Here is a 23729-nt window from a genome sequence, read left to right as displayed (position 1 = left end):
ATGGGACCTCAGTACCTTCCGGCTCTGCCGGCTAACTAACACCAAATCTCTTTCAGTTTTACGTGGAAGTGTGTATGACTAATATGGGGTTAACAGATGACATGTAGTGACACATTAAATGAGACAGGTCTTAATTATCATTAGCAAAGGTTGTTAATTTATGCCTTTGGTTAGCGGTTGTTTTTGTATTTATATTTGGGTGGTAAGGGCAACGATCGTGGGTTTCTCTGCCATGCTCTTTCCCCACAGGAGCTTTAGGTGAGCCTGGCACTCTCCTTTTATGTTAAATGGTTGTTAATGTTTTTGTTGTTTCTATTTGTCACATGTTTAATTTGAATTGTAAGTAAATAAAGGTTAGGTGTATTTGCTCTGCTTTTGTTTTATATAATTAAACCATACATCCCCCCACAAAGTTAGTAGCCAGCGCCTTCCGGTCAATTAAAAATAGATACACACAACGTAGGGATTCCTTATGACGATCACATATTTTTGGCCACAACTACGTTTACTTATTTTTTTGTCGAACCTAGGGTTGTTATACTACAGTACTTTCCTACCCTGTAGTTCGATAAAATTTCTACCCTATACCAATCGTGCCATGTACATAATTGATTTTATTCGCACTTATTTATTTACATCCTGTATATTTCATATACAAGTTCCCTATTGTCTTTCGGTATTTTTATATAAAAGTACATTGTCAAAAATGATGTCCTAATAACTCGGATGTTATAATATTATGTCGCGATATTTCAAATATTATCATGACGGTTTCCATTAGTGCAGTTAGATAAATATCTCGTACATATTTATTAATTGATGGGTAAATATTTGGCAATATTTCTTTAGGTACTACTTACATGTCATATTTAAAATAACATATTTAAAACAGTCATGGAGTATATAGTATAACTGGATAAAAAAGTTTCTCTCTTAAAACTTTAAAAGGGGTTTAAAAAACCAAATGAATAAAATTCTGGTACAAAGAACTATATTTAGTTTGAAATTTTTTTATTATTTTTATTATACAGGGTTTCCCTGAAAAGGATGGACAACGCTTGACCAGGTTCCTTGGATGAAAATAAGACTATTTTCAGCCTAACTTACCTATATACAAAAGTGCACGCCTACCGAGATATAGCCTTCTAAATATGGAATAGATAATCTATTTTTTTTTTCAAATAATTCGAAAACTATTTTTCTTAGAAACTTCAAATTTGGGACACTTATTTTTTTATATAAGGACAAGGTAAATGTAGAATTTGGAGAGAATACATATGCAGGATGTTATATTTCTAGTGCCTGTGCGCCACTAGATATCCCGTAACTTTTTTGTGTGTATGCCAATGACGACAGAATTTATACTTTTAAAAATAGGCACTATTTTAGAAGATTTTTTTGCTCTTACAAAATTTCGATATCGTTTATGGATTTCGAGTAAAATTCGCATTTGTCATACATTAAATATAGGCAAAAATTCCGATTTATAAAAAATAATTTATAACGGTAGCCTCAAAGCAGGGAATAATAATGAAAAAACGTCACATTAAAATAACTACACATTTTTGGTATTAGTATTATCAATCAATAAAATAAAAATCAACACTAATATTCTAAATAAACAATGTCAACTAATAACGTAAAAAAGTCAACATTAACATTTTAAATAAACTGATATTTGTAACCACATTAAAATAATATTACAGTCAATGCTCAAAGTTACTTTCCTGTTCTTAAACGCAAACATTAGTTCTTCGAAAATTAGAAATTATCCAATAATTGTGCATTACCTATCATAACATTAATTTCATGTTGTATTCTTTCCCATATTCGTTGTCTGTATTTACTGAAAAGTTATATTAAACTGTGGTCCTCAACGCTCCTCAAATGAAATAATTACATGGGTTTAGGTCCGGGGATCGAGGTGGCTATTTTAAAGGGGCATTATTTCCTCTACCTATCCACCTGTTAGACCTTTAATAACCTGTAATACCCACCTATACCCTGTAATACCTGTAACCAGTAATAACTGGTCTTTTAATACTCTATTAAAGGAACTTTTTGAAAGCCAATCTCTGCGGCTAAACGTCTTTTATTTACTTGAGGAATTTCTTCGACCCTTTCCAAAATTTGTTCCTCCAGCTGAATAATTCCGGCCGTACATTATCCACGATTTAATGTTACAGGTAAAAAACGTCCTGTTTCCCGAAGGCGTCTCTCTCTGCATTAGCAAATGTTTTGTGATTTGGAGTTCTTCGATTAGGAAATCTTTCAGCATAATATGTTCGAACAGTAGCACAACAATTTCCTTCACAATAACCCAAAACTACTAACATAATAGTTCAGCAAAAGTATAAATTGCAATAAAAAACAAAGTAAGCTAAAATTAAGTCACAGCTAGCTTGACTCAGAACCTTTTAATTATTGTAATGAATTTGTTTCTCTGTTATATGGCACCTCGTACTAGAATGTTCTATTTATCTTAAACTGATTTTATATTATTTAATGTGTAAAAAATACCAATTTTACTCGAAATCCATAAACGATACCAAAATTTTGTAAAAGGCAAAAAATCTTCTAAAATAGTGCTTATTTTTAAAAATATAAATTCTGTCGTCATTGGCGTACATACAAAAAAGTTACGGGATAGCCAGTGGCGCACAGGCACTAGAAAGAGAACATCCTGTATATGTATTCTCACCAAATTCTATATTTACATTGCCCTTATATAAAAAAAATATGTGTATCAAATTTGAAGTTTCTAAGAAAAACAGTTTTCAAATTGCGAGTATTTGAAAAAAACTAGATTATCTGTTCTATATTTAGAAGGCTACCTAGTAGGCGTGCACTGTTGTATATGGGTAAGTTAGGCTAAATAGTCTTGTTTTCATCCAAGGCGTTGTCCATCCTTTTCAGGGACACCCTGTATATAGCTGCACAAGAATATTTATACCGCATATTAATAGTAATAACAGATTTTGTCCAAAATGTTCGTATAATGATAAAGTTTCGAGTTTTAAATTGTACCGGGATAATTATTATCAGCAACGAGCTGACGAGGTAAATGACATCTTGTCTCATCCACAGTCTATGGAATCTTTGAGTGCCCAGCAAAAATTCGATCACGATAAAGTGAAATTTTGTCATATTTGTGAAAACCCGTTTTTCACTTGTACCAATAAATAAGGAAGAATACATTTCTTTCACAAAAGGTATAAAATAAACAATAATCAAACTGATTTATCGATTCATTTCGTTCCATGACTGATAAAATTGCAAAATTTAACTCTTATCTAGATGATCGGATACGAACCATGCACTAAATCACATTGTGATTACGATGTGGCCTTCGAGCTCTTGACGATTAACGGTGTCTTTCCTGACAATTATTTAAACTGTTAGGGAAAATAAAATCATTTTACTTACTTTTACTTTACCGACCAAAGCACGGCAATGTCTCGATCAATTTAATAACTTGAATTTTTCCGATTTATCGGATGATGTCGAAATACTTTAGGATCCATACTTCATGAGCTCCACAAAATCTTGCCTCTATGCTGGCAACAAATAATTTCTCCCAGCGGAGTACTAATTCACCGATCTGTCGAAATAGACGTGTCCAAAATCGAACATAGGATTGATATAGATAATGATGATACTAGGTAGATTGAATGATTACCTTAAATAAATTATGCATTCTAAAGTAAGTTTTACTCCTGTGTAAAACATGTTTCTCTCTAGACCACTGGACATACCGTGACTTCACCGTAGCTCCTCGAATAGTGGTCTTTCTATAGTCAGAAACTGACGCTCGAGACAACCGAGACCGTAAATATCTCCATCGCTTAATCATCGTAGTGATTGGCACACTTCTCGCCAACGAAACGTCAGAGTACCGACAGATCAATTCTACAGTCTGAATATTTCCGATTAATCGGATGATGCCGATCGGTTGCAGTTTACCATTGAATACCCACCTAAACCTCAAATGCTCTACAAAGACTTACCGTAAGAAGCAACTAAAATTATTAACTACACTATTTTTGAAAATCGGACACATTTTCCATGAAAGACAATTGAAAAGCTAGATTATGGAGTGAGGACTAAAAGTTATTAAAATCCATAACATATGAAAATTCAATCAATCGATTTGGCTGCAAATATTTACAAATTTAAATACATAATTATGGAAACAGGAGACTAACAAAGTTTCTATAAACTACTGAACAACTCGGTATTTGGCAAACCGATGGAAAACTTGAGGAAGCATAAGGACATTATTCTGGTGACGCAGTGGAAGCGTCGGTACGGGGCACATATCCTTTTTTTTTTGTTATTAATATTACTACTTAAAAAACTAGCTCTCAAACCAAAAGCCGTAACAGCAGGCAAAGATTAAAATCACCGATGTCTTATTTGAATTTCTATTACTTTTCAAGTTTTGATAATAAAGTACTAATCTGATAGTGCTTGGATGGTATTAATAATGTGCTGATAGTACAATCAAACCTAGCAAAAAAAATCTATGTTGAAATTTAATATCCTACATAAATATAAAAAAAGTAACACTTCCTTACCGCTACGACCCGATATGCTGTTATTTTCGAAATCACTGGTCTTGTGCAGAATGCTCTTTTTCCTGACTGGTCCCATATCAGCGTGATCCGACGCGGCGGAAACTTTCCGACTCCTGGGTGATTCAAAGGCCGGATTGTCGTGACCTCGATCGTGACAGTGGGGTCCATCGACTATACTGACTTTTCTGCCATTGTGGTGGTCTGAATGGGACACTGGTGATGGACAGGAAGATACTACTAGGTCTTGGTCAACTGACATCTCTGCAAAATGTTAACTGTTAGTTAATTGCTGACGTATTAAGACAAAATCCATTAACTTTAATTCCTGTGTGAATTATGATCAATATTCTGTCTAAGGGTAAGCGTTTTAAGCGATTTATGATATTTTTTTCGTTGTCAGATTTTTAATGAGGTTAGAGCGTTTACCTTAAGCCCAGAATATTAGTCAGGGATACAGGAGTACATTATGGGTTTACTGGTTTGCAAAATATATGCTATGTGGTTGTCATAACGGAAAATGTAAATTTTGGATTACTTACACGACGGTGATGAATTTCTATAGGTTGTATAGGTTGTATAGGTTGTAAGTAAACTCAAGTTTTGATGAGACATTAGTAAATTTGTATCAATGAGTAAGGAATAATATATCATATCACTATATCACTATATCACATATATCAATATATCACAGTAAAACAATGATTATACAAATACTTCGGAAGTATTAGGCTGAAAAAATGGCGCGAATGTCAGAAATTTCTTTTCATAAAAAGTTAATTAAGTTGTGTTCAAGATATCTCTACGCAATTTTTACCATTCAATATTTCATAAACAACGGGTCCGAGATAAGAGACCTTATGCTTTTGTCTGTCTCTTTGGTAAATATGAGTAATGTTTAAAAATGTGGATAATTGGCTACGCTATTTCATATGTTTACAGTCGTTTAGTTGTGTAGCAGGAACTCCACCAATTATGTAAACTGATGGTCTGTCTGGATATCATATATCTGACAAATCAGGTAGGTATATCTATAGAAGTATACCTAAGGACCACATTAAAAAAAAATAATTGTTTTACATTCAGAGTAATGAGAGTTTAAACATATGTAAACCAAATTCAATTAGTCCATAAAAAATGCTTTTCATCTTTTTGGTTAAGTTCATTTATCTCTGTCGATACCTGACGTCAATAAGAAACTGTGGTCGAATTACTAGATTTAAAAAATTATTAAAATTTACTAAATAAAAGTTTTAAAACCGGACGGAATTATCTTTTTTATATTTTCTACATTGTCGATAGTATTAACAGTGTAGTCATTAAAACCATGGAAGGAACCTCTGTAAGGTAGATGATTAGTTTCTTATGAACAGTAACATTGCCATTGCCATTGACAATATTCAATTCATTCTTTCATCTTTCATAACTATAATTAGGTTCTGCTCCGTTCGTCAGTAAGTATTGAGGATTTGTAACATAAGTCATAAATTGACGAAGAAATACTGCAATTACTACAAGATAATTTAAATGTAACTAATAGAATCTGGTATTATTGAAAACCCAATACTTATACATATATTTTTTAAATTACTAATAGTATCAGAGGAGTATCCACAGAAGCATTTGAAAACGTATTACTGTAGGTTATATAAAATAGTTGCTAATGCTAACCTTTTCAAAATTTTTGGTAATGGGCACTCCTGGTTTCATAAATTAAGTAATAATAAATCTTCCGTAAATGTTTTATAATACGATTAAATAAATTACAGTAATAAAAATGTTAGTTTTCATGTCACCCTGTTTATAGGAAATAAAGTATTTTTCGACAATATCTATTGGTGGTATTTGATCTATTAGTACACCCCTTATAAAGTCCTCGAATTAATAACCATACGTTGCTCTAGCACTATAGGTATAAGACATGAATTTAAATAATATGTATGTAATAAATGTTACATTTTTGTCACATACTATGTATTCCCATGGACGTAAATTGTCAAAATAGAAACAAACATGTTTATTTCCTCCTGTAATTAGATTACGACATTATTATATTTACCTTAACAAGAAACAGATAATCTGTCAATACAAAAAAACATGTTTACTCAGTAATTCACTTCAAAAAATTGTTTCTAAAATTTGAATCGAAATTCTAAAAAATAAACACATTTTATATCAAAGTTTTGATATTACCTTTAACAGAACACCTGTTACACCTGTTAAATAAACGAGCAGAACTAATCTAATAATATTTACAGCAGCGTGGTTTAAAACCTTTATTTGAAAAATATGCCTAGAAAGCCAGTTCTAAATCTTGCGTATTTTATGAGCCACAAACTTTACAACCAGTAGTAATGAAAATCGCATTCTTGCTATTTAATAGTGTATTGATTTATTGACTGTACAATTAAATTATTTTTAAATAAACGCCGATATAAAATATGAGGGAAATTTTGCATGACATATTATTGTAATTGTAGGTATATTAAAGTTTGTTAAAAGGTACTAAACCAATTCCAATCAAGTGTAAAAATTTTCCAAAATTTCCATCCGACGCAGTCATATTCTTTCACACCAATATCTAACTATCCTAGAAGGCGGTTTCAAACACAAAGTAAGTATTAATTAATATTTTAATGATATTGAAGGAGTCTAATCTGCGGGCTAAAGTGCCGTCCAGCTTTAAATAAAACCGTTAAAATCTAATGAACAAATTATACCTCGCCGTCAAAGTAAAGTCGAAGTATAAAAGCTACTATTAAAAATGTATAAATAACAAAATTATACTTTATAAACCAGATATATGCTGGAGAATAAAGTGGTTTATATGGTACATAAAATACTATAATAAAATTAATATATAACCTTTTTTTATTACGTTTTATTGGAATTTTTTACAATAGTATTAAAGATAAAGAATGACATTTTACTAATATATTCAGAGTCAGAAACTCTTGCATTGGCAATTTCATTCAGTATTTTCATGTTGATAAGTTGGTAGGGCCAGCAACAGCCAATAGCAGTGGATATACGCTCAAGCGTAAATTTACAATTCACCTGAAACTCCCTCGCAAGAAGGCCACTCTATTGATATGTTGTTTTTCATTACAGCTTGCTACAAACATCGATCTAATACGCCAACAATTAGAAAGTAAGAAAGTACGACACGGTAATCTGATTTGAATTATTTAGTATTTTTTGTGCACAGTATATTAGGAAAAATATATAAGAAATAGGAAACGACGAAAAGTATTTTTATTTAAAGAAATTGAGTAGCAGAACCATGGATTACCAGTAACAAAAAATAAACGGTCTCTTTGAGTTTTTCATCAAGAAAGAACTCCATGGAACGTTTTGGATGAAGGTTCTTAAAAGCCAAAGATCAATGTTTTCCAAGATTAAGTTTTTGGAAAATAAATTTCAAACATTTCCTTATGTACTGATAACTCTCATTATATTTACAATACATTTCGTGGAAAAGTAGACATACCTTGCATTTCAGATTCAAATGTTCAAAGATGTAACGCCCCGACTAAAAACCTTTTGTTGTCAAAATGAATCTACTATTAAATTCTACCGTTTTGATAATAATTGTTGTTTTACATACGAAGCAGTTATCACTCTTCACGTATTTGTAATATACGAAACAGTCACCTTTTTCATTGTTATCTATCCCTGATTACCAATAATTTAGTCAGATCACATACAGCAGTGAACCGTAGGTTATTACTTTCGTATGCCTTAAAAGATGTGAGCTTCCGTTAAACTTGGGTAAACGTGCGTTGGTACAAGTGATACTGCCGTTGGAATTTTTAATTGCGCTTTCTTTTGAGATCATTCGTGGAGTGAGTATTGCGCATTCGAATACGAATACTGATATCATTCATAGTTCCAAAAGGATTTCAATCCAAAGCTTTTAAATTTCTTTAAAAAACATTTTGTACTATAACCTTTTCATATACAAGGTGTTATCAAAATAAGTAGGTACTCAAAATTGGGCAGTATGTAAAACATGTCGAAACATGATGAAAACCTTAGTAGAGTTTTTGTTAGTGGCGGCCCCTAAGGGAGATACAGCCCGTTGAAGAGATAACTCAGGAAACAGTTTTTATTGCATAACTTCAAAACGGTCTAATATTAAATCGCAAAATTTTGGGGTTGTATTACTATTTATATGCTTAAGAATCGTCGTAATATGCAAATCAACATTTACTACAGGGGCGTAAGAAAATGCGGGACCATGGGGCAAATTTTACAATTTATTTTTTTTTTGTATGCAACTTATGAAAATTTATCATATTTTGCATAAAAAAGGTACTCTAGTTAGATTTTAATAGCATGAGCCGTTTTCTAGTAAAATCCATTTCAAAAATTCATTACGTGCTAAAAAATTCCTGCTGAAAATAAACGTATCAAATTGTGCCATGAGAAAATTACTGTTTATGATACTTAACAGAGGTGTCAAGTATATGTAACAAAAGTCGGGACGCGTAGTAATTTATTTATTAGTTCTCAGAACGGATGGGCCAAAAAGTAAAATATTTCAGTCAACACTAATTTATCGGAAAGTTAAGGGTTTTCAAGTAGGTTTAACGTCGCCAAGACCGTCTTTCGAAGAAGGCCTCATAAAATTTAGGAATATTCTTGAACAAGTTCACTTAGACCGTCGGGGCCAGGTGACAGTCGGGGACAGGTTGCATCCGGGAGGCTCCAGCCTATGCTGGGACAGAACAAAGAAACCTATATTTTTAATAACGCGCGAAACCAAGAGAAAAGCGTAGAGGTTCCAAATTAGAATTTAATCAAATTGTTAAATTGATAATAATGGGAAAGGGAAGTAATAGATCAAACAGCTGTTTTTTAGGCGGATTTTCCAAGCTATTAAGAATATATTAAATGAGATCCGTTCCGTATTGCTACACGGAGTCACTAGAGGAAGGCTAGGATTACTTGTAAGTTCAGTTAGTCACAGAATTATTTATATAAATGTAAGTCCTGTCAATTAGGTAATATACCAAAGCGTCCCGATATTAAGGTTCCCGCCAATAAGATAAGAAGAGAAACTTCTGGACCCAAGAAATGGGCGTGTCGAAGCGAGGTGTCGAATTCAGGAGAGATCCGAAAAACAGGCAGTTCTTCCTTGGGTTTCACATTGAGTAGTCTACTTAGTGTTAGAGGATCGAATTCATTTAATACTTAATGGATAGAGTCATTCCAAATTTTGCTATGGATCGCGCATTCCCTGAATCTCGGTACGCTGTCGCGTGTCAATAAATAAATTAATAATGTTGTTCGACCCCGTTGTGTCGTTATTTTGTTTGTTTGTTCAGGTTTTTATTGTTATTAAAACCCTTTCTGGAAGTTTTGGTGTTTCTTTCTTGTTCTTCCAACTTAAGTGTCACCCTATACAACCAACCACTGGATTACCTTGTACATGAGCGAAGCATATTTTGAAACACAGGACGTTAGAAGCATAGCTTTATAAAACGATGCCTAATTGGTCAATTCGTAATCGTACAGTGTTGGTTCTACGCCGCGCCGGCGCTGCACGAGTAAGGTTTGTTTACACCAAAACACTTAACCAAACTTTTTACCGATTTGCAAATCTTATGCCGATTTGGCGCGTTTTATGTGTATTCAGTGTTTTACAAGTGAATATTCCTAATTTTTAGGCCGAGCTATTTTTTATTTCTACCATATTATATTATACATATTCACGTTCTGATAAAAACCCATTTTATTACATAAAATACGCTGTGTGGCTCTATTTCATTCTAGGTGTTTATTAAGTTGTGGTTATTCAATAATTATGATTAACTACGAGGATATTTTAAATTTTACACGAATAAGTGGTTATCAGTGTGAACTAGAAGAAACCAACGACAAATATTTTATTTTGCGTATAAATATTAATGATAGTAAGGAGGCTGCTAGTTATTTAAACTTGTTTGAAGCACATACATTAACGAAGTGGATAAGAAATGGAGAATTGGCAAATCCAGAAAGGTATGTAAACATAAGTACTTAGGTATTCGAAACAGTATACCTACTACTAATATTCTAAATATTTCGTATTACAGAGTCGTTTATCATAAATACTTTGTGAGACAACATAGTGCTGTAACACAGGCTGTACTGCAAAACTAGATATAGTCATAAAAAAATGTATTCCAGCTACGAAATGACAAATATTTGAAACTGAAACCAGCACTTTGTGGAAAAATTAAGATAGATATAATACATAACCATACTATAGGAACAAGTGGTTCTCTAAAATACTTGAAAATGTCTGATGAGGTAAAATGTGATTTCTATCACTTTGTTTGTGATAAATATAGGTATTGTATGAATTTTATTTATAATTGAATCTATTTTTTGATATTGTAAACGAAGCAAATATTTGAACAGTATTTTGACAATGGAATGAGTGCTTCTGAGGCTTGTCGATATCACGAAAGCATGTTAATGTCTAATGAGAAGCCATGGGAGAAGTTAGCAAATGCTTCAATTAATTCCACGAAAAATGTGGTATATTATTTACACAGACAATGGACATTGAAAAATTATGCTTCAATTAATCCCACGAAAAATGTGGTATATTATTTACACATACAATGGCCATTGAAAAATTATGGAACAGTTTTTGAACCCATCCGCGAGTTCAGGCCCATTTCCAAATTATTTATAAAAAAAAAATAAATACCTAGGTACAAATTTAAATAGGACAATAAAAAACAATNGAACGAAGCTGCTAGTTATTTAAACTTGTTTGAAGCACATACATTAACGAAGTGGATAAGAAATGGAGAATTGGCAAATCCAGAAAGGTATGTAAACATAAGTACTTAGGTATTCGAAACAGTATACCTACTACTAATCTAAATATTTCGTATTACAGAGTCGTTTATCATAAATACTTTGTGTGCCAACACAGTGCTGTAAATAAAAAGTGTAGTTCTCATAAAACCGAATTTAACACAGGCTGAACTGCAAAACTAGATATAGTCATAAAAAATGTATTCCAGCTACGAAAAGAAATGACAAATATTTGAAACTGAAACCAGCACTTTGTGGAAAAATTAAGATAGACATAATACATAACCATATTATAGGAACAAGTGGTTCTCTAAAATACTTGAAAATGTCTGATGAGGTAAGATGTGATTTCTATCACTTTGTTTGTGATAAATATAGGTATTGTATGAATTTTATTTATAATTGAATCTATTTTCTGATATTGTAGACGAAGCAAATATTTGAACAGTATTTTGACAATGGAATGAGTGCTTCTGAGGCTTGTCGATATCACGAAAGCATGTTAATGTTTAATGAGAAGCCATGGGAGAAGTTAGCAAATGCTGAAATTAATCCCACGAAAAATGTGGTATATTATTTACACAGACAATTATTTATAAAAAATAAATAAATACCTATACTCGACGGCCAAAATTATAGATAGTGATTCATCGCTAGCTCTTGGGCTAGTAAGGGAGATGAAGCGTGCCAGGAACGAAAATCCATTGGCGTGTCTGCGTAAAAGGCAGCAAGATATATAAAATATTGGAAAAACATAATAAAACATAACATCTAATATTTTTTACGGCTTGCTATAACCGGCACTTTGATCAATTTTAATTATTACAGCATTTTAAAACGTCCCAGTTGTGTTTTTTAATTTATAAATTTATTATAGCCATGGAATTAGACCCCTTGTCTACGCTTATGCTATGGCGTTTCTCAGGTCGGGCAAATCAAGTCCGTCTACACCCACTAAAAAAGCATTTCCCTATTCCCTACCAAGTGCAAAAGACAGAGATAAAATATAGATCGACGTTCAGTGTAACTCAGTCTATAGACGATTATAAATTGTACCGATGTGCATGGCGAGCGGCACAAAGATAAATAATATTGAACCGTATAGAAATCATTTTATATTTTATACGCATTATGGTAATAGTGTTTTTATATTATGTATTAGTCACTCTTTATAATTTCGGCCGCCGAGTATAGGTACAAATTTAAATAGGACAATAAAAAACAATTAGCATTTCAGTTATTGCCACTGTCTCGAATGTCAATTGAATAATTTATACTCTTGAAGTTAAATTAAAGTATTTTTGACAATATATAGTCATTTATTTACATATTAGTGGTTTTTTAATTCTGGCTAGACTTGAAGTACTTTACATTCTAATTACATGTAAGTCCTATGGACAGTTACGCAATATGTGTGAATTCATTATGCATTTAAAACTCCCGCCACTAATCCGAATTCCGAAACAACCAATGACGGCTCACTATTTAGTCTAATGCTTCTAGCGTCCTGTGTTTCAAAATATGCATACGTAAGTGTCTGGTATTCATTCTCTGAACGTACAACATTTCTAAGTTCCCACGTATTAATTATTAAAGTATAATGATAATTATAAACTCCCCTTCGAGAATTGAATAGTAAACTCTTTTGAAATCCAGGCTCGTTATGATACTGGTCATAAGGATATATAGATAAATAAAGAAATAATCCCTCAGGTTACATAGGTATATGTCAATTACTGATTAGATTACCTACTCAATATTCCAATCTAAGAAATTTTAATTTAGATACTGTAATAAACATAGAATAAATTAAATTTATATAAGGTTACTAGTTTAGATACAGAGGAATCCACACGAATCACCTATCCGCAGCGGGCAGGTGTGAATTAGCCCATAATTCAATATTATCTTCCACGGTGAAACTACATTTATAATAAAAATTGTATGTTTCATAGGTATTTCTTTTGGTATTTTTTGATTTTCAAATAAAAATAATAATAGTAATAATATTTTATTAATAAAAATTATTATTTATGTTACTGTTTGCTACAAACCTATCTACTTAACTGTGATATTAAACCCCGATTTAGTAACAGTTACATAACAACTACAGTAACGATAATAATAGTACAAAAGGAAATTTAAATAAAAATAGTAATTTTCTCATGGCACAATATGATACATTTATTTTGCATTAGGAATTTTTGAGTAAGTAATGAATTATTGAAATGGATTTTACTAGAAAACGGCTCAGGCTATTAAAATCTAACAAGAGTATCTTTTTAATGCAAAATGTGATAAATTTTCATATTTTCGGTTCAGGTAGTAGAAAAAATTGTGTATAAAATAAAAATGTAAATTTTGCCTCATGATCCTCCATTTTCTTAGGCCCCTGTAGCAAATTTTGATCTGTATATTATACCGATTATTAAGCATATAAATAGTAATACAACCCCAGAATTTCCTGATTTAATATTAAGCCGTTTTGAAGTTAATATTGTTATCCATTTTTTTGTAAAAATTAAAATAAATTTAGAAAGTATATTATAAAAAGGCTCCTACTATATATGTTGTCTTGTATAAATTGTTTACTTCTTCATTCCTTCTAAGTATTTTCTTTAGTCTTTTCTTCTCTGTTCCGTGATAGATCGGCTCGTGTATATTTTTCTCTGTAAGGCTGTATTAGTATTCTCCAGTCTTATATTATATTTTCGGTATAAGTTTATTCTTTATAAATATTGACAGTATCTTACATGTCACAATTAACAATTCTATTCTATTTTTGTCTCCTTTTTTATGTATTGTGTAGGTAGACAGACTGTCGCTTCTGTCAATTCCTCTGACAATTCCTCCTTGTCCCAATTGTTTTTTCCTTGTAATAGTTCTTATAGTTTGTTATTAAGGTCCCGTCCTCCATATTTAAATAATTCCGCTGTCATATTACCACCTCCCGGGCTGTTGTCATCTTTCACTTTTGAAATTATTTTTTTAATATCCTTTTTGTTGTGAGCTAGCTGGCACCACATCTTTTTCTTGCACGATGATTCTATGTTCTTCAGTTCTTTGTTCAATGTCATAATCTACATTCAATAGTTGATTAAAGTATTCTTTAATTTTTCCATCATCTCTTCTTGAAAATTGATTTTTCTATTTTTTATCTTTATAGCAGTTTGGTTTATGTTGATATTTTCTTCCCCGCTCCTTTTCGTTTCTATAATTGTTTTCTATTTACTTTAATACTTTTTCGTAGAATTCTCCTTCTTCCTTCTTAATGACATTTTAGCTTTTCATCATTTTTCTCATTTTTCTTCTAACTTTAAGCTCAGTTTTATAATACTTTTTGAGTTTGAAAATACCTGATGTAATATTATTTTTACAACGTTCAAAATTATTCCAATATTACCAACATTTCCTAATAAAGTATGTCAATTTTTAATTAGAAATATTTCGCAACCTGTTTTTGACTAACAAAGGAAATTGTATGTTATTCTTAGAAATGCAAAACTACAAAATTCTTGAACCAAGAAGGCCAATTTAAAATTTCAGTAGACAAAATTACCGAAGAACCTCTCAAGTGCGACTCATACAATAAACAGCACTTTTTGGATCAATGAATCGATAAGAATCGCTATTATTATTTAGTAGGTGTGACAATGACTTTAAAAGGCCAACGGTTTACTGTCTTATCACAAAACGTAGTTCCTACATCAAGATATGTCTTCCATTGTTTCATTTTAAAAAGTATTTAACGATCTTAATCAGTTACGTGTCCAGTTTAGAAATGATTTATCTTATTAAAAATTGGTATAACCATCAAATTAATGATGTAGCACCCCATGAATAATAGTTATTTATTTTATAAGTGTTTTAAGTAGCATTTTATCCACGCAAGAATGTTTAAACCTAGTTCGACCATTTAATATTCTTAAGTGGATAAAAGGCAATTAAAACACGAATACAATACAACATTTTATCCATAATCAGATCACAATCATATTTGTGGAATTATTGGAATTTAATAAAAAAATATTCGCACGACTTGATATTTCTTACTAGTACTCAATGAAATGTGGTAGGTTTTGTTATACCTACTGGTTGCTATGGTACGTTGTTTATTATCAATTATTTAATAAAGAATAAATCTTTTATCTATGTTTAATAAATATAGACCAGTGCCTTCAAAAATGGTAAAAAGTGAAAAAAATTATAGTAGGATGAAACCCATTGTAAAAGGAAGAGAATATAATAGAAATGAAAGGAAAAATAATTTACGGGCGATCTGAGGTCGAGAAGGGGAAGGGGGTGTTTTTAAGGGTAAAAACGGTTTATCTTGATTTCCGGAAAAACTACAAGTCTTATGGAAAAAAGTTAAATGGCAAAGTTGCAGGTAATAAAAAGATCTACAACTTTGGTATTTACACTTTTTCACATAACATCAAAATGTATGTGAAAAATTCAAATAACCAAGTTTTTGGTTTTTTATTTTTATCTTTTACAAAAAAAATTTTTTTTACGAAATTTGGTGAAAACTTACCTATTTATGTCCCAAACACGCTGTAATTTTTTTATATTTGAAATATTTATTTTTTCACCTTATTTTTACTTAATATCGAAAAAGCACCCTAATTTTCAATCGAAAATTTTCACGTCAAAATATCTGCTTTTTAAAAACGTCGGTGGGCTTTTTCTTCGTTGAAATCTCTACTTTCTGATGGTGTAAAAAAATATATACATTACTATGGTAAGTTTTCCCAGGAAATGCAAAGAAACGAAAAAAACTAGAATCCGAAAATTTGTTTCTAATCATTATGTACAATTTTGAGCTATTTATTAAAATTTACACTTTAATTACTCGAAAAACGTAAGATTCCATGTTACAATGATAAACAAAAAATTACAAGTCGAAATATACTATTTTAATTAACAACCAAATAAGTTAATAAAGTTAATATTTAATAAGACAATATTTTGAGAAAGTTGTAGAATCTTCTTTCGTTTCTAATAACATCAATTTCAACAATGAACTGTCCAATTAGAATACCTATTTACCGATACGTATCGTAGCTAATACAGTCAATTTATTGTTAAAGCAAATGTAACGTCAAAGCTTTAGAGAAGTTAAATATTAAATCAATATTATTACTAATCTGTAATTTTTAATCACTACTGTATTCCTAACATTACTTTAAATTATTTCCAATATTTAGAAAGTCGTTATTGATTTTGTCTGATTTCACCGACATATCCAATGTGAATTTTTTTTAACAAAGTAGGCGTCCATGAATTACTATGGCGTATTAATCGGTTCTTAGAAACAAGTACATTTTGCAGTGTTTAGAATAGTAGTTTTATTTTTTACGTTATTCTTATTTATACAGATTGCCTCTAAATTGACGACACTCAATTTCCAATGAAGTTAAATATCGCTTTCAGAGGGGGCAGCATAGGCATTCGTTTCATTCAATAGATCATCAAAATCTTTGATTTCGTTGCTTGCTTAGTATACAAGGTGTCCCAGAAATAGGTACCAAATTCTTAACTACGTTTTAACATATGAAAAGTAACAACTTTTGCTTAAAACATTTTTTCTTAAACTTGGTTCAAAACAATTGGTTTACGGTACACTAACGAAGTGCCCATGAATTATAGAGATGCCAAAGTAACGTATGCGAGTTTTCGACTCTATTTAATAGGATTTTTTTAGAGACAAGTTCTTTTGAATTTCTTTAAATTATTATCCTATTGTCTTTATACAGAAAAAAACTAAGTCCTTTTTGAAAAAAAATAGACAACGGTTATTGTTTTTGATGAATTAAATAGGGATTAACATTTTGGCACTTATTTCTGTGACACCCTGTATAGATGTCATCGTGCCACCACATGATTAAGCTATTAATGTTAAGTATCAATAAAACTATTATAACGTGACAGGAAACTAATATATACAAAAAAGAATTTTTCAAAATATCCTTTTTTTATAAAACTAAAACCACTTTGCCACCAACTGCGGATTATTGCGTTATTCCTATATCGCAATTATAGAAAAATGCCGGTATATATGTGCACAATAAAAATTTTAATCGACTGAGATACAAATTCTTTTAACAACTGCCCTTGAAAATTTGTATTTACGTAAAAGTAAAACCAATTCCTAAAGTTATCGTAATTGCTTGATGCAATTGGCGTAATAACAATTATATTGCATCTGGTAATGGTCAATGTTTTATTCATGTACCTGGTTTGTTGTTCTTCCATCGAAAACGATAACATTTTCAATTGTTTTATTAATGATTTAAAAAAGTTGTATTTGAAACAGTCTGCTAGTGATACCTCTATTTTTTGAGTTATAAACCCGTACAGCTCAATACAAGCTTATAACCCTGATGAATACCTACACGTACTCCTTAATTGTTTTTTTTTTAATTTCTATTCTGAAACTCCTCATTATAACTCCAGTTCTATTGATTAAATAAACACAAATTGATCCCGATTTTCATTGTCCTGTAGCATATAATAACTGTAATTAGAGCAAATTAGTATTTCGTTAGTAATGAACACTATTAAGAATTCTCACGATATCTACAATGTATTAGTTACGACAAAAAAACGTAACTTAGTAGCGTAATTTCCGGTAACTGTTTCAATAACAACTATACAAACTCAAAATTAAAGTAATTCTTTTAATTATACTACATTGTTATTACGCACCTCATCAATGTACCCAATTTACAATGATGTATTTTTAAATAAACAATACATAAAATGCATAAATAATAAAATAAATAAACAAAACCATTTTAATTAATAGCGAAATTACTGTTAAGTTGGGTTCAAAGGGATGTAGGAATTCGATTCAGTGACCTCAAAAATATAAAGATATATTGGTTACACTTCATTCCTAAACGTAGAAAAGTATAATCTTAGCAATTTGCATTGCTTTTTTGAGGTTAAGCATGAACTCTCACTAATTGAAGTTATATTGATATCAAAATTGGTTTCAGCGATTCCGAAAACATAAATTGTGGTGATTAGACAACGATTTGAAGTATTTTTAAGGTTAGGGATGAATAGTGACCAGATGGGGTTTAACGAATATTGAATTGGAAATCAGCAACCCCAAAATATATAGATACGGTGATTCAGTCTACAATACAGTATTTTTATGTTTCTCATCTATCAATATTGCTCATTAAACAGAATGATTGCGGACGCCATATTGGAACCGCCATGATGTTTTTTTTTAAAATCATAAGACGGCTTTCGATAGTGTTTTTAAATACGAAGCTTTTGACACGTCGAACGTCAATATTGATGCATTTTTATTCTGGGCAGTCCACTGTGCCCGTTGACGTGAAACGCCCGATATATATATATTTTTTTCTAAATTCGTTCGGTAATATGTACTTTTTCGGCATAATTTCAGACATGCAGACATGCATTTTAAATACTTTTTAATATATTTTAGCACTTATTAAAAGAATTGAGTTTTGTGACAATAATAAATAAACAATGATTGTCAAGGAAACGATTTCATAAGCAACAGGATTGTAATGAAGAAATGTTAGGTATGCATTAATAAAAATTTCTTAGTTCATATTAATTAATCAATATTGTTTGCGATTTCAGGAAAAATAGTATGTGTACCTCTTAGTAAAGTACATTCCCGGACTTAATGCTTATGCTACTTACTACTAGGTACATAGTAGGTACACTATTTCCAAACATGGAAAAAATAAAAATTAAAATACGTGCATAATATTTAGTAGATTGCTGTCTTTAGCTAAATCTTAGTATATTTGAGGCAGAACAGCATTATTCTGCATTTATAAGAGCTCCTGAATAGATTGGAAATATTTTCAAACAAAAAGAAATGCATGATTAGGCAGAATATAACTCGAATACGAACTGATTTACTTTAGAGCTTAGGACAATGCCAAGCGGGAAAAAATGATCTCTATGCAAATTAACATTTTTGTTTTATAATTGAAGACGTTCTGTACCCGTTCATCGACCCCATATTTCATCAATTATGCACAGTAGTTTATATAAGAAGGGTTACTAGTGTTCTTCTAGTCTGTCAAGTTGAACAGTCAGTTCAAATCTTGCTAGGTTAAGGCCAACCACAAATTTATATCCTTCCATTGTTTTAAAGATCGATATTTGTCGGGTTTAATATGACGATTTTTAAAAGAAGGGCAGAAGAGTAGTAAGTAATAGGAACACAATACTTTGATTGTAACGATTTAGATTTAATTTATTACTTCCAATTTTAATGAAAACTATCGTCAAATTGTCGACGTGTTTTTGATAAAGTTTCCAAAAAAATATAAATAAATAGAAAAGCATATAAAGGCATTTAAATATTCTACCTGTTTCTAGGAAATTCCAGCACAACCAAACATTAATGTGACTGTCATAATAACAATATTTTTGCTTTAAAGAAAATATTATAGTTAAAATCTACATAATACAAAAAAAGTAAAATGAATTGACAATTTGTACAATACACAATGAAATGTCACTTTTGATGGCTACTATAATTTCCTTATTGTAAATTGTTTGTCGTTTTGATACAAGTTTGCGTGAAAATCTTCGTGAAATCGATGTGATTTTCAATTATTGTAAGTGGTATTGGTATGAATCAATAATTTAGTCATAAATAAACTATTCAAGCGTACCATTATATTTGGAGAATCCATTTGAAAAATCTTTGAAAGCAATTTGTTTTATAGTTTAATGCAGTGTAACTCTTATTTTTATTGCTGATGCAAATACCTACATTACAATGTATTTAGGAACATGCGGTATTGACAAATCAAGTATTTTGTGGTCTCCAATAGAATGTATTGTTTTTTTTACTGTTTTTCCAAGATAAAACGAAGAAGACTTTTCAAATAATACTTTTTATTTCTAACTCAAACATTTTACCTTTGTTAACACTAGTATTCAAATATCTTTTAAGACATAAACGTGTCTCAAGCTTTCGAATGTGTAGGAACTTTAACCTTTTCCTTAAAAAAGTCAGTAAACAGTTATTGCTAACATGCAACATTTTAATAAAAAAATATCTATGATTCAACGCATGACAGCACTTGATGTCTTTGACATATCTGACAAAATGCAACCTACCCTTGATCTTAAAATAGAGTTTTGAAGTCAAACCCTTGGAAAACCCTAAAGGTAAAGTTGTAAGGAGTCGTTAAAACTTTAAAGTAAAAACTCAATCACAAAATTTCAATTTGAAAGAAAATTTTCATTAGTTACTCATTTTTAACTTAAATAAATAGATTTAGTATTTGATAAGTTTTGTTTTCGTTTCATTCCAGTGACCCTCAACAGTTTTATTAAAGATCAGTGAACCAAAGCGCAGTGTAGCTAAATATTGATGGATACTTAAAATACGGTTTAATCAGTTTCAGGAATTGTTTAATTAATGACAAATATATTTTTTTAAAATTGGGAGGATACACACTACCATGATATTAAGCGCTCGTATGCTTTTAGTATGAAATGTTAAAATAGTATCGAGGCTAAAAATATCGTTGCAATGAACTAGATAAATGTATTTGATAAACAAAGCTGTTCAGAACTGAAAATTAGTATGGACTAGACGCACATATTTGACCATGTGTGTACTGTACATAATAATGTACTTTAATGCATGGATTTTTATGCTTCCATTTGAATGGAATGTACCTTACCAATTGAATGACACTATAGACAAAACTGCATAAAATCTAACTTCCTTTTCATTGTATAAACATCCAGTCACTATTTTCATTTACCATACATAGTCTGAATTCTCCGTTGCATAACTGTTAAGCAATTGTTTAATGCAAACCACAATATTCAAAGGAATTATCAAATTGTATCTAATGCCTTTGTATTTGCATATTACCTATGTATAATAATTTGTACTTATACAACCCAGATGAGTTGATCGTTGAAATATTTATTCATACTTATCGATCGATAGTAGCAGTATTATTTATTCATTAGTCGTGCATTTGCAATATAATAGGTAACATTTGATAACATTATCTTTAAATAATTATACATGGAATATTATGACCGTCTGCATATTTGAATTTTCACATGTTTTAAGGAAAATATAAACAATGTCTTCTGTGGGTTTATTGTACCGGTGCTTCTTTTTACTAATCTAGTATTTATTGATTGTTATTTTAGGTCTAAAAATAAAATAACGTTTCAACGCTGTTCATACCTACCGAACATTTTATTTCGAATAAGTACAATTTTTTTGCTGCCTTATTTTCAAATACACTTCTAGCCTAAATAATAGTCCCGGAACTGAAAATTTTTATTTTATTTATTTATTACATGTATAACAAGCTTCGTATCTTGATAAGAAAAAGTATTTAGAGAAATTTAAATTAAAATATACAGGGTGATTCAGAACTTATCCAAAAAAAATAAAAATCTGGATGTACAGGGGACCCTTACAAATACAATTTTGTAAAGAAAAAATCAGAAAGGGCAGTTCGAAAATGATTTAAAAATACACTTCTGCACGGCACTGGAAACTGGTCCACTGTAAAACCTGACCTCGCACAACGCGACCGGCATGACGGTGTGACAAAAACGGACAAAAACTTTCGCAAGGAGAGAAATATGTAAATAGAATTTTATCGCACCTATTTTATATCGGCAAATTTAACTGCTGTTGCCTTTATTAATTAATAAGATTAATTTGTGTTTTTAAATAATAAAATCATTTGACATAACCGATGTTACAACAATTGTTCAAAATTTTATCCACGAACGTGTAAACACATTTGGGTCCGTTGTACTCAGTTTCTACGAACTAACACAAATGTTGTCTTGTTTCACCATAACACAAATGCTTCACCATAAATTAAAACGATATCCATAAACTCCGAGTTGCTATACACGCAAACCATTTTTGATACTAACTACCCATTGTTGACACTAACTACTAAAAACCTATTGTAAACACCACAGATTTCTACTATCGCAACGACGATTGCAAAATCCGATTTCAGTATTCGGAGTCGCTGAGGCCACGTGGCGAATGACGCTAGAGACTACAGTTGTCCAGCTATGTAGTGGTTGAATGTACTATAACTTCAATATTTTTTTCTCGGAAACCATAAGGATTTTATAAAACGATATTGATTCCATTGCTCATGCTGCATCTATTCCCAATTTTTTTTGGATAATTTGTGAATCACCCTATATAGGTAGTATAATTATGTGTGATTAATTTGGTAAAAAAGAAATGCTATATATTTCTTCATCTTTACTGTTTGATAAGATCCAAACTCTAGCAGAAAAATATCACAGAAAAAATAAATATTAACAGATATTTGTAAAATATTCACTTACTGTGCCATATTCTGACGAATTTGCTACTACATGAAATGTTGTACTTATTACAAACTACACTATATAAACTTTCATATGCGCGTTCACTAGAAATGTCAAATTATATTATTTGCAGTTTCATCACGTATTTGAGATAGTGTAAGATCCAGTGTGAAGACTGCCTTTAAATATTAATAATCCAGAAGTCAGTAAACGATTCCATGGGGTATAAGTTATAAGTAATATAATTTGTTTCCTATACTTATTATTAATTAAAAATGATTTTATCTTCATGGGCCTATTTAATAAATAAAGCTACACATAGTGAGAAGAGTGGTAGGGTCATGTGGAAAGTTTATGATAAAAATAACATTTTAAGTTATACAGGGTGGGAAAGTCCCCATGGTTCATCGGCCGTTACGTGAGAGCGATAAAGTAAGTCATATAAATCCATGCGATAGAGAAGGATGGCTATATTGAAGGCGTCTCATAGTCACCGCCCGTTTCGCCCTTCCGCAAATAAGATCCACTTCAACTTGTAATTCAGCGACCGGTGGTTATCTTTGTTTTCGTCGTTTGCCTTTTCTGTAATAGATGTCACTACTTATACAATTCCGACTTCGTATTTCGATATGTTAATACAATCCGTTAACAGAGGGCAGATGTGTGGTGTTTACCACATAGGTATTTGCTCTTTTTTTCTAGAATAAGTACCTATACTTTTTGTATACGCACTTCATTAAATATACTTTTGAGTTGTGTAATTTGATTTATGTCATAAAGAGACATTAAAAAATTAAATTTTTCAGTGTGCTCCACTTTGTAACATTGACTGTACGAATATTTTCCACACATCGGAGACATTCAAGTAAATATCCCAAGAACGTTTAATTGCATGGAAAACGGGTGTCTCAAGGACGTCCATCGTCCTTAAACGGACGTCCATTGTATATAATAATANTTAAAATGAAATAAAAGAAAAATATTTCAAAT

The 23729-nt window shown here is 31.0% G+C and overlaps 1 protein-coding gene across 4 annotated transcripts in view; it reads right to left on the bottom strand.

The window, feature by feature from the left end:
- Nucleotides 1–23729, bottom strand: part of LOC108911030 (sodium/hydrogen exchanger 9B1) — a 73148-nt gene that overhangs the window by 30842 nt on the left and 18577 nt on the right. For 3 of the 4 annotated variants that reach the window (XM_018715852.1, XM_018715853.2, XM_023455093.1), the window contains exon 2: nucleotides 4578–4838. In XM_018715852.1, the coding sequence (XP_018571368.1) occupies nucleotides 4578–4838 (261 nt within the window). Of the gene's footprint in view, nucleotides 1–4577; nucleotides 4839–6767; nucleotides 6801–23729 lie in introns of those variants that run through there. The other variant, XM_023455094.1, reaches the window with a different exon arrangement.

Source organism: Anoplophora glabripennis, unplaced genomic scaffold (genome assembly GCF_000390285.2).
Source record: "Anoplophora glabripennis isolate ALB-LARVAE unplaced genomic scaffold, Agla_2.0 scaffold533, whole genome shotgun sequence".
Classification (NCBI taxonomy): domain Eukaryota; kingdom Metazoa; phylum Arthropoda; class Insecta; order Coleoptera; family Cerambycidae; genus Anoplophora; species Anoplophora glabripennis.
This window is presented reverse-complemented; position numbering and strand designations above follow the sequence as displayed.